General features: G+C 33.6%; 1 protein-coding gene across 3 annotated transcripts in view; it reads left to right on the forward strand.

The window, feature by feature from the left end:
- Window positions 1-12,812, forward strand: part of HTR2C (5-hydroxytryptamine receptor 2C) — a 300,907-nt gene that overhangs the window by 133,957 nt on the left and 154,138 nt on the right. For all 3 annotated transcript variants that reach the window (XM_054472903.1, XM_054472902.1, XM_054472904.1), the window contains one exon: window positions 3,074-3,387. In XM_054472903.1, the coding sequence (XP_054328878.1) occupies window positions 3,074-3,387 (314 nt within the window). The remainder of the gene's footprint in view (window positions 1-3,073; window positions 3,388-12,812) is intronic.

Below are 12,812 nucleotides of genomic sequence, written 5' to 3' on the forward strand. Positions count from 1 at the left end.
AAGAATGTAAAATTATATTTTCATTAAAACTTTAGTAGCAATGAGTAAATTACATGCATTTCAGAGAGAAATTATGACTTTTGTGTACATATTTTATGAGATTCCTATGAGCTTAAAAACGATTAAGATAAACTTTAAGAGCAAGACCTAAATTACTCCTCTTTTGTAAAAGGACTTTAGAATTTCACTGAGCATGTTAAGTATTAAAAATTAGATTTAATTATAATACAGCCAATTCTTCATTACAAAACGGAAGAATAAAGGATTAAACTTTAATAAAAATCATAAAATCTTGTCTATAAGTAGTGCTCAATAAAAATTTATTAAACTGAATTTAATTGAAACCAGGAAAGTGAAGTAAATACTTTATCAAGATTTATCCTAACACCATTACCTTATTTTGTAATTCACAACAGATATGTTTACATCTGACAAGACTCCTTCCTTCAATAATTCAGTATTTGTCTCACAGATTCTTTAATTAAAAAAAAATTTCTGACCAGTAGGGATAGGCCAGATAACTACTTGAAACAGTCCAAACTCAAAGATACTCAAATTATAAAATTCATAATTTGACATAATTTTCTTTGTGTATGTTTTTGTTATGTATAATTTGTCCTGTACTCCTCTACCATTTTTAGAGACATATGAAGGAATTTCGATGTTTTCACAATTTACTTAGAACATTTGAGGCAGACTGCATATTCCCCAAGACCTTATTCTGTAGGTTTAAGGATAAATGTATTTGTCATTCTGCAATCAACAACTGAAGACGCAGTTTAGTATTTGAGATAAATTCTTGTGGGACTACTTGAGATGATCATTAGCTAACTTAAAACAGAACATTGTTTTTTAAAATGCCAGCTGGACAAGTTTTTTATCAGCTAGGCCAGAAAGGACTCTGGAAAACGTACTGGATTTAAGATTACTTTTCTGAGTCCAGTTCTTCACACATAGACATCATCTCGAAATAAAATTGAGACTTAAATTATCCTGGCAAATTTTGAAATACATGAGTTGGGATATAGCAAACATAAAATACTTTTGTTTAACTACAAAGCAGACAGAAGGTACCTCCAGCATCTACTGAGGGCCTCTTATGACACAGGTATTAAAGTTTGACATATATCATTTAATTTTCACAACAACCATATGTTGGAGAATGTCCTTGTACAGATGAAGTTGATGTTCTGATAGGTTAAGTGACTGGTCAAAAATTACTGAAGTCAGATAGCCAGGACATTGGCCACATGCCACATTCAATAAATACAGTGACAGAGTAATCAAAGCTGAGAACAAATAACTTGCTTCTGTTTATTTGGTCCTTTATTTTACTAATTTTTACTCATATTAATCACAGATTAATTATGATATAGATTTTGGAACCCTGTATTATTTTTGCCTGTTTTGTATGTACTTGGAAAATAATACATTTGGAAGAATTTACTGATTACTTCTCATCATTTGATAAGAATTATGATTTCTCTGATAATGATAGTGAGCAATGAGTCCATTAAATCACACATATATTATCCCTGCCTGGAGATACTATCTTCAGTTCAAAGAACAAGTGACTGGGATAATGACATAAAAATACATAATATGGAGAACACATAGACTCTGAATGTTATGTCATGTGTTCCATCTCCCTAATTTCAGAAAGAATCATCCTTCAACTATCTTGCATAGAAAATTATGTAGCATATATTGTGCGACCAGAGGCAATTTTCTCCTCTATAAATAATATCAAGGTTGAACAACCACTACATATAGGAAATGTATCCTCATGTTACTGTTTAACATTAATTAAATAACTATTACTACACATGGAATAAACATAAATCAGTCATTCACAGGTAATATTTCTTAGTTTTAAGCAGGAAATATTGAACATGCTTGGCTCTCTTGTCTATTTTATGAAGGAAAAAATGTGTAGCTTTATTAGACATTTTAGGAGTTTACACTTTGAGAGAATACTTATGTACATAACTCGAATAAATCTCATGTCGCCATAGGGGGATATTAATTTAGAATGTGCAAATGACAACCACATCCATCTCTGGCAATAGCCTGCCACCTGGCCTGAAATTCCTACTGGTAGAATCTACCGAAGGACCATCATGAGAAATGTACATTTTAAATGACTTAAGAGATTTAGTTCCAGTGCATGAAAAGTAACAAATCCATAGGCATTAATCATCACCACAAATCTAGCCTAGAACAAGGCCCACAAAATATAAGACAAGACAGAAATATGGAGAGTGGCAGGTAGAAGGAAAGTTTATGGCACAAAACGTTAAGAAACAATTGAACCAGCATAATGGCACTTTGCAAATGTGAGAAGGTAAGAAAAGCTTCTAAAAAGAAATGAATGGGTACTCTTGTCAAAACCCACTCTACCTCTTCCAGACGCTTGCCGGAAGTTGGTCTGATGGCAACTTAATTCCTTCTTAGCCTTGGATCAAGAGAATGCAACTTCCAGTTTCCTTGTTAGGGTCATGGATCCTTTAAGAAAATCCCCCTTCATTCTGTTATCAGCTGTCTCAAAACACATCTAAAGGAATCAGTATTTTAAAAACATAAAGAATAGACTATTACAGCAAATCAAGCAATACTGTGGTTTCAGATCGCAGTGAAAGTTTAAAACATAGACTTTGAAATCAGTGGGACCTGAGTATGGACCCTGGCCCCGCCACTTACTGGCTGTTTGGGCTTGAAAAAGTTACTTACCCTTTCTGAACTTTACTCAGTCTTCTCATCTACATGATGGATATAAATTAGAACTGACATCATGAGGTTGTTTAATAAGATCGAATGAGATTATACATATATGTTTCAGCAAACTAAGTGCCTAACTCATAATAATCACTCAATAAAAGTTGGTGATTTTTGGAGAGAAAGAAGAAATACTGAGATTTAATTAAGAGAGTAGAAATAATGATGATGACAATGATGCTGATGACGATAATGATGACAATGATCCATGAAGAAGCAGTTGTTTTGCATGAGCAACATACTGTGTATAAGTAATATAATATGTACCTGATTGTTTTTTCTTTTTCTTAATTTTCAGTGTGCACCTAATTGGCCTATTGGTTTGGCAATGCGATATTTCTGTGAGCCCAGTAGCAGCTATAGTAACTGACATTTTCAATACCTCCGATGGTGGACGCTTCAAATTCCCAGACGGGGTACAAAACTGGCCAGCACTTTCAATCGTCGTCATAATAATCATGACAATAGGTGGCAACATCCTTGTGATCATGGCAGTAAGCATGGAAAAGAAACTGCACAATGCCACCAATTACTTCTTAATGTCCCTAGCCATTGCTGATATGCTAGTGGGACTACTTGTCATGCCCCTGTCTCTCCTGGCAATCCTTTATGGTAAGTACAATTTTATTCACTTTTCAATCTCGTATAATGCCATAAATTTGTGTCATAGTAAACACTCATAAAGTTAATTATTTTACTTGTAACATTCGAAAAAAGAAAAAAGCAAATTGTGTGACAGAAGGAGTTGGATGTATGTATCATATTTATTAAACAAATCAGTAACAGTCTTCCAAAAGCAAAGCAGACATTTTATAATAAATTAAAATCATATGTAGATGCTCTCTTGCTTAGTGTCTTTGTAAACAATGAATGAACAGTTAGTTGCCTTACAATGTACTGAATGAGACAGTAACAGAAACATCTTTCAACCCCTGTGTTCTGGGCAGTACACATACCTACTACCATCTCTGATACAAAGAAGGAAAAACTGGCTCATCCTCTTTAATAAATATATTTTAAGAAATCCTTTTTAAAGCTGCCAGACTAAGTGGTTGACACAAAACAGGCACTCAATAATAGCTATTCTTCTTGTTCATGGAGTCTGTAATTTGTGTTATTACAAAGAGACAAGAGATAGCAAAAATAATTACTAAGTATATAAGTGTAAGTTCATATCATCACTTTAAAAATTCAGGCATTGAAAGTTTCAATATATTGATTTTAAAGAGGTTTTTAATTTTTCTTTTGATTTTCTTCCATCCCTTCATTCTGTTCATTTTAACCTAAGGTTTTGTTTCTAGCTAATATTTATGATGAACAATCAAATCGTTTATACAATTCTACAAAGTATCTTTACTAGGAAGTTGGAGAGCCCAGTTTGAATTTAATTGTTAATATGCTTATCTCACAAAGGAGTAAAATAGACTTCCAGTTGCCTGGAGTGTATAATGGAATTAGACTAGAAGAAATAATATTGAAAGTGTATCTAATTGTTGAATCCTAAAAGAAAATAAATGCATCTAGAAAATAATCTCTGATGAAATGTAAAAATTAAGTAGCCTGTTCTATACCTATGGCAATAGTAGATTATCTTAATAGGCATTTCATAAAGTGTTCTCAGAATATATGCTTTTCTTATTCCTCATCGAGTTTCAATGATGCATTAGCCTTAAAGCACCAGCATTTTATCTGCTCAGTGGGCATTTTACCACTCTATTGCTCCAAAATTATGAAAAGATTACTGGAATGAAGTGAAACTATGATTTAGAAGGTATACTGTGTTCTGTGGTGTCTGTTTTGCCAGCTTCTCCCTTTAAAAAAATGTGAGTGGCCAAATAATGATATTAGCATAAATCCAAGTCTCTTAACATATCTATTCCCCTGCCCAAATAAACAAAGAACCATATAAAAAACAAATAAAACTACACAATACCACCATTAAGTGTGGAGAACATTCAAATTTCAAATTACCTGTAAGTAGAAAAACAAATGGGAAATAACATTGAACTATCTATTAGACTTCTACCCCATGCTGTTGCATAGAAGAAGAGTAGCCCAGGAAAGATAGCATGAAATAAACTAGAGGAAACCTATTAGGAAGCCTAAGACTGATCTAAAATCACCACAAGTGGCCGGGCGCAGTTACTCACGCCTGTAATCCTAGCACTTTGGGAGGCCCAGGCTGGCGGATCACTTGAGGTCAGGAACTTGAAACCAGCCTGGCCAACATGGTGAAACCCAGTCTCTACTGAAAATACAAAAAAATTAGCCGGGCATGGTAGTGGGCGCCTGTAATCCCAGCTACTCGGGAGGCTGAGGCAGGAGAATTGCTTGAACCTGGGAGGCAGAGGTTGCAGCAACTCGAGATCACACCACTGCACTCCAGCTTGGGCGACAGAGCAATACCCCATAAAAAAATTTAAAAAAAAAATCACCACAAGCAAGTAAGTCTACCCCAAGTATGAAAATACTGAAAAGTTTCTCTAGAAGGTCAGCCTTCAGATAAGGTACTGAAAAGTATGCATAAGACTCAAGAAAGCAGCCTTGGAAAATTCACTCTTTGGAGGTGGAAAAAGGTAAAAAAGGAAGCAAGAGGTGACTTGAAAGAAAAAAAAAGCACAGTGAAAGGAAAAAGAAGCAAGAGGGGGAAATTTATCATCTTACAATACAGAAAATGTCAAAATATTAGGACTCATCACCCCTCCCTCTACTGTCTCCCACTATCCCCCAAAGGCCCTCCAGTAAAGAAACCATACTTTGATACACAAAGAAAAGAGGATGCTCTTGAGCTTGGAATTTTGGAAGCTACCTACAAACTGTCAGTCATGTTCATAGAAATTCTGAGATGCAACCAATCTTCATCTATACTAAGCTACTATAGAAAAAAATCAGAATATGAGAATAGAAAGAAGGCATTTGATGAACATTCCCTCCAATAAAGAATGATCAAGCAGAAGAATATGCTAGCAAAACACTTCAAAAAAAATCTGCAAACAAGCATGTTAAGGTATTAAAAAATGTACTTTGAAGTAGTAATCTAATAACTAAGAATAGAAATGGTCAAAAAAATAGGACAACATGAAGGAAAATTAACTGAATTCAGGACAAATAAAATAGAAGAAAAATACATCATATCAGGAATGAACATAAAAAGCACCCAACAAAGAATTGATTCCTATGAAATTTAATAAGGAGTATAGAAGAAAAACAGATTAACAAAGAGAATGAAGATGAGACAAAGAAAGAAGTAAAATACATCAGAAAGAGTGTGGTTGAAATAGAATATCAGCAAAAATGATCAAATGTATGTATGAGAACCCTTGAAAAGGAACAAATAGTAAAACAGAATTAATATTTAAAACTATAATCCAAGAATGTCTTCCAGATATAAAAGAGAGTCTGACTCTACATATTGATAGGTTCAACCCAGTGCTAGAAAATTGACCTGAAACAATGAACTCTGAGATAAATCTGAGACACTGGATTTTCAATATAAAGAAAAAATCCTCAGGGTTTCCAAAGCAAAGAGGGAAAAATTTACAAGAGCAAGAGCGTTAAAAAAAAAAAAAAAAAAAAGACAAAACAAAGCCAAAGCAATAGTGAAACAATACTATCAAAACACAACTATTTATAGGACATTCTTTGAAAGGCAAATCTATACAGACAGAAAACAGATCAATAGTTTCAATGGCTGAAAGTGGGAAGATGACTTCAAAAAGGCATTTATTTTGTTATTATGAAACTGTCCTATATCTTGATTGTGATGGTTATACAAATATATATATATATATATATAAATTTGAAGAGCTATAAATTCTAGTATACAGTTTTAAAAGGTGAATTTTACTCTATATAATATATGCCATAAATTTAAAAATATTTTTAAATACACAAAACGGTTTGGAAATATGATTCTATGTCTAGACAAGTTGTCCATTAAGGCTACAAAAAGTTTAAGTCTTTTAAAATTCAGGGAATTCTGTACCACAAGCCCTTTTAAAAAATAAAATAGTGGAGGCCAGGTGTGGTGGCTCATGCCTTTAATCTCAGCACTTTGAGAGGCCGAGGTGGGCGAATCACTTGTGGTCAAGAGTTCGAGACCAGCCTGGCCAACCGGGTTTCTTTAGTAGAGACCCAGTATCTACTAAAAATACAAAAAAATTAGCTGGGTGTGGTGCTGCCTGCCTGTAATCTCAGCTTCTTGGGAGACGGAGGCAGGAGAATCGCTTGAACCCAGGAGGCAGAGGTTGTAGTTAGCCAAGATTGAGCCACTGCAAGCCAGCTTGGGCGACAGAGGGAGATTCCATCTCAAATAAAATAAAATAAAATTACAAAATAAAGCAAAATAAAATAGTGGATGGGATTCATCTAACAAAGGGATGACTGGGAAAATTTCATCAAGAAGACTGATGATAAACATTTAATATATTTAACTTTAGAGCTAAAATAAAAGAAATGGTATTTTAAGAGCAGAAAAATACCATGTCATATAATATATATTATGTTTTATCTGTTCTAACAATCTGGAAACAATGCAACCAAAAATTAGGAAGAGAAAGAGGAAGGGGAAGAGGAGAGTAGAATCATTTCGTTGATTCTTCTATAAACGAATGATAAGAATTAAATTATAACCATAAAAAACTGGCAAATCAGAAAGTAATAGAATTAATAAGAAAACATGGGTCTAGGGTCATCAAGCATGTTATAAATATAAAGTTAACCACTGGAACTAAAATACACACCTTCTTAAACACCAAAGGAAATGTAATTAGTAGAAGAGCCAAAACCAGTCAAATAGAGGAAGAAATAGAAGAAAACAAGGCTGGGTGAGGTGGCTCACGCCTGTAATCAGCACTTTGGGAGGCTGAGGCGGGCAGATCACGAGGTCAGGAGATCCAGACCATCCTGGTTAACATGGTGAAACACCGTCTCTACTAAAAATACAAAAAAAAAATAGCCAGGTGTGGTCGTGGGCACCTGTGGTCCCAGCTACTCGGGAGGCTGAGGCAGGAGAACGGTGTGAACCTGGGAGGCAGAGCTTGCAGTGAGCTGAGATCACGCCACTGCACTCCAGTCTGGGCGACAGAGTGAGACTCTATTTCAAAAAAAAAGAAAACATAATACACTTAACATTTTATGATGATATAATATGGCAGAGTTGAAATCAAACATATCAGTAAGTAATAATCATAAACTCGAATGAAGAAGCTATCACTCTATTAAACATAAAAGATTTTTAATTAGGCATATGAAGAAAGACCCAAGTATATTCCATATACAAAAGTAACCCTTACAACCCAGGGATTAGTAAGCGCTAAAAATAAAGGGGTAGGTGAAAGTATACCAAGCAAATGGTAACAATAAAGCAGAAATTGCGATCTTGATATCTGACAAAAGAAATTTGAAGTAAAAGAAAGGTAAGAGTAAAAAAGAAAGATGCTTATTAATGACAAAAGAAAGCCACAATTAACAACAAAGAAATGGCAGTTAAGAATATCTCTGCATCCAATAACACAGAATAATGGGAGATTTTAATATACTGTACTCAGTACAAGAAAGACTGGACCAAAAACAAAGAATATATATCTTATGAATGTATATTGAACCTTACACTCTTATCATAGAAAGTATACCTTCTTAAGTGCACATGAAGTACCCAAAATTTAATCATATATTAGGTCACAAGAAAAGGTTGAAGTAGAAATTTTATAAAAAGTTCTTTTTGATAACAGTGTAACAATACTAGAAAGTACTAACAACAAAAGCTTTAATATCATCTTGGAACCATAAATTTTAAACAGCTCTTGGGTGAAAAGAAGAATGCAAACAGAAATTACCAAATTTATTTTAAAATATGATAGCATAAACACTGCTTTATCAAAATCTATAGGATACATATAAAGGAGTGAACAGAGGAACATTCATAATTCCAATTACATTTATTAGTAAAAAACCAAAGTATATGAATACATTTCCATTAAATAATCTTGAAAAAGGACCAAAAAAGAAAACAAAAGAAAGCACAAAGCAGAAAAAAAAATAATAAAGATAAGAGCAGTAATTGACTGGGTAGAGAACAGTAGAGAATAAAAGGATGGTATACCTAATCAAGAAATTAAACTCCTGGCTTTTTTTTTCTTTTCTTTCTTTTTTTTTCTTTTTCTTTTTTTTTTTTTTTTGAGATGGGGTCTCGCTCTGTCACCCAGGCTGGAGTGCAGTGGTACGATCTCGGCTCACTGCAACTTTTGCCTCCTGGGTTCAAGTGATTCTCCTGCCTCAGCCTCCTGCGTAGCTGGGATTACAGGCGTGCACCGCCACACCCGGCTAATTTTTTATGTTTTTGGTAGAGATGGGGTTTCACCACGTTGGCCAGGCCACTCCTGACCTCAAGTGATCCACCTGCCTCAGTCTCCCAAAGTGCTGTGATTACAGGCGTGAGCCAGCGCGCCAGGGCACTCCTGACTTTTTAAAAGATTTTCACAAAATAGAAAATTGCTAGCTAGTTTTAACAAGGAAAAAGGAATAGAGCATAAATATATCCAATATAATATGAGAGGGCATATAATCATAGAAAAAAATAAATTTTGTAAATCACGAGATTACCTTGTAGATTTATATGCAAATCAATGGAAAACATAAAAAATAGATAATTTATCAGAGGAATCCAGGTTAACAAAATTGACCCCATGAGATATAAAAGGAAACAGACCAATTTCAGTAGAAGAAATAGTTATCAAGGAAACTTGCACAAAAATCCCACCAGACTCAAATAGTTTCACTGGGCTCTTCTAGTTATAATGCTTCAAAAATTGTTTCAGAGCATTGAAAACAAAGTGAAACTTCCTAAGGTTTATATGAAGTGAGAATAACTTTGATACATAAACCAGGTAAAGACAGTATGAAGAAAGGATACTATAGACCAATGTCATTTATGACTATTAATGCAAAAATACTTTATAAAATCTTAGCACACAGAATCCAATGTCATGTGAATCGACAAAACTCAAAGTTGTAGAAGCAGAGAGTAGAACAGTGTCTTCCAGAGGCTGGGGTGATATGGGGTGGGGAAGGGAAATAGGAATTGTTGGTCAAAGAGTACAGTTTCAGTTAGACATGATGAATAAATTCTGGAGATCTATTATTGTACAGTATAATGACAATGGTTAATAATATTGTATTGCATGCTTGAAATTGTTAACAGTAGGTCTTAAATGTTCCAGTCTCAAAAAAATGTATGTTAGGTGGTGGATATGTTAATTAGCTTGATCTAATCATTTCACAACGCATAGATATGTCAAAATATCACAATATACACCATAAATGTATACTAATTTTAATTGTCAATTATAACTTAAGAAAACTGAAATAAAAAAGAATCCAACTCCACATTAAAAAATAATACACCACGACCAACTGGGTGGTCACACTATTATTACTATTCTAGTAACATTGTGTTACTAGTAACACAGGAACAGAAAACCAAACACCACATATTCTCACTCATAAGTGGGAGTTGAACAATGAGAACACATGGACACAGGGAGGGGGACATCACACACCGGGGCCTGTTGGGGCGTAGGGGGGGCAATAGGAGGGAGAGCATTAAGACAAAACCCAATGCATGCAGGGCTTAAAACCTAGATGACAGGTTGATGGGTGCAGGAAACCACCACAGGACATGTATACCTATGTAACAAACCTGCATGTTCTTCGCATGTATCCCAGAACTTAAAGTATAAAATATATGTATATATACACACACCATGAAGAACTGGGTGGTCACACTATTATTCTAGTAACACTATGTTGGCTCAATATAGGGAAATATTTTCATAAAATATATTAACATACAACATTAACATTAGTACTAATAAGCACATATTAAAAATTAAAGCTAAAACATAATATTGATAATTATATTAATACATTATTATATTTATAACAGTAACATAAAAATATTAATTTAAAAGTAATGATTTATCTCTAAAGATACTGAGTGAATAAACATTTGCCAAAATTTATAGCTTTTCTGCTACAAATCCCTCAAGAATATAGAAATTGATATTACTTTTTTACTGTGATAAAATATAAATAACTTTGTCAGACAGCTGGCATCTTAGTTCATAGGAAAACAATAAAAGCACTTGTCCTAAGATCAGGAAAAATATGAGCATGCCTTGTGTTTCCATTTCCACTTAACACTTTGCTGTAGATATTAGTCAATACAGTTAGACAAGATAAATTAATTAGAGTTATAAAAACTGAACAAGTAAAACCATCTCTTTTTCCAGTGTATCTCAAACTCCATAAGAAAATCAGGATAAAACTATTAAAAAATAAGATATTCAGTGAGATAGCAGGATGTAACATTAGCATGGAAAGGTCTGTAGAATTAATATACCCAAATAACCAGTCGGAGAAACCTCCATTTAAAATAGCAAGGAAAAGAGAATACATTAAGGAAAAAATATGCAAAATCTATTGTTAGGAAAAATTTTAAAAAACCCTAAAAGACAAATGATTGATATCATTGGCATAACAACAATAATAATAATAACAATAATACATGGCAAAACACCAATAGCAAACTTCAAAAACAAATAACAAACTCATAGAAAAAAGTTGCAAAATATATTGCAAAGGGCTAATATCTCTAATACATAAACAATTCTTTATAACTGAAGTGGAAATCCAGCACTCAATAGAAGAAATGAACTAAAGATGTGAGTAGGTAATTTGTGATTTTTTAAATATATTTTATAGGCCAGGTGTGGCAGCTCACACCTATAATCCCAGCACTTTGGGAGGCTGAGGCAGGTGGATCACTTGAGCCCAGGAGTTTGAGAACAGTCTGGGCAACATAGTGAAACCCCAGTATCTACAACAACAACAACAAAATTAGCCAAGGGTGGTGGCGGGCACCTGTAGTCTCAGCTACTTGGGAGGCTGAGATGGGAGGATGGCTTGAGCCCTGGAGGTCGAGGCTACAGTAAGCCGTTTTCATGCCACTACACTCCAGCCTAGGTGACAGAGCCAGACTCTCTCTCTCTCTCTCTCAAAAATATATATTTTAAATATATATATAAAATGTGTGAATATTTGAATTATATATATACACATTTATATATATGGTCCTTAAATACATGAAAATATGTTTAAATCTCAATCATTAGAAGGAAAATGCAAAATAAATGACACCACGATACCATTTTTTAACCTATCAGATTGGCAAAATATGACAAGCTTGAATTGCACTGTGGCAAGGCTGTAGGGACATCAGCACTCTCGTATATTGCTGGTGGGAATGTCAATTGCTACAAACCATTTTGGAGGAAAATCTGACAACACTGAAAAAAACTACATAAGCAATTATGTTTTAACTCAAAAAAATAACATCTAAAGTGTTCACTGGATGATAAACGTGTGATAATAGCAACATATATATGTGTGAGATTATTCATATGAGCATTATTTGTAATTGCAAAATATTCTAAACAATCTAAGTTCTATATATAGAGAGATTAATTAAATATATTACAGACTATCCACAAAATGGGATTTATTTTTTAAAATAAAGAATTTCCTTATTAACTGATACGGATTATAAACAGAATCCAAAGAACTTAATTCTATTTGAAATTAATAACATAACCACACTGAAGTACAAAAAAATCTAACCCAAATAACTTTAATACACAATATTTGTACAATATACATTCTATCTAAATATAAATAAACTCTAAATAGTAGGTTTGCTTTTTATTGATGTTATACAATAGTGATTGTATAACACCACCAATATTGTTAGTGTACTCTGAGATTGTATAAGTGTGTAGGCATACCAAAGACAATAGAAGCCAGATTTCTCACTGTTGCATAAGGTAGTTAAAAATTCGAAAGAGGGAAGGAAATAATGAACTCTACATCATTGGACTAATATTCATGATATCCGTGTAAATTCATAGTGGTAGTAGATGATAGTTAGCTAGCTAGCTAGATAGAGAGATAACGTAATATTTATATGTATACTTTGAATT

Source organism: Pongo pygmaeus, chromosome X (assembly GCF_028885625.2).
Source record: "Pongo pygmaeus isolate AG05252 chromosome X, NHGRI_mPonPyg2-v2.0_pri, whole genome shotgun sequence".
Taxonomy (NCBI): Eukaryota; Metazoa; Chordata; class Mammalia; order Primates; family Hominidae; genus Pongo; species Pongo pygmaeus.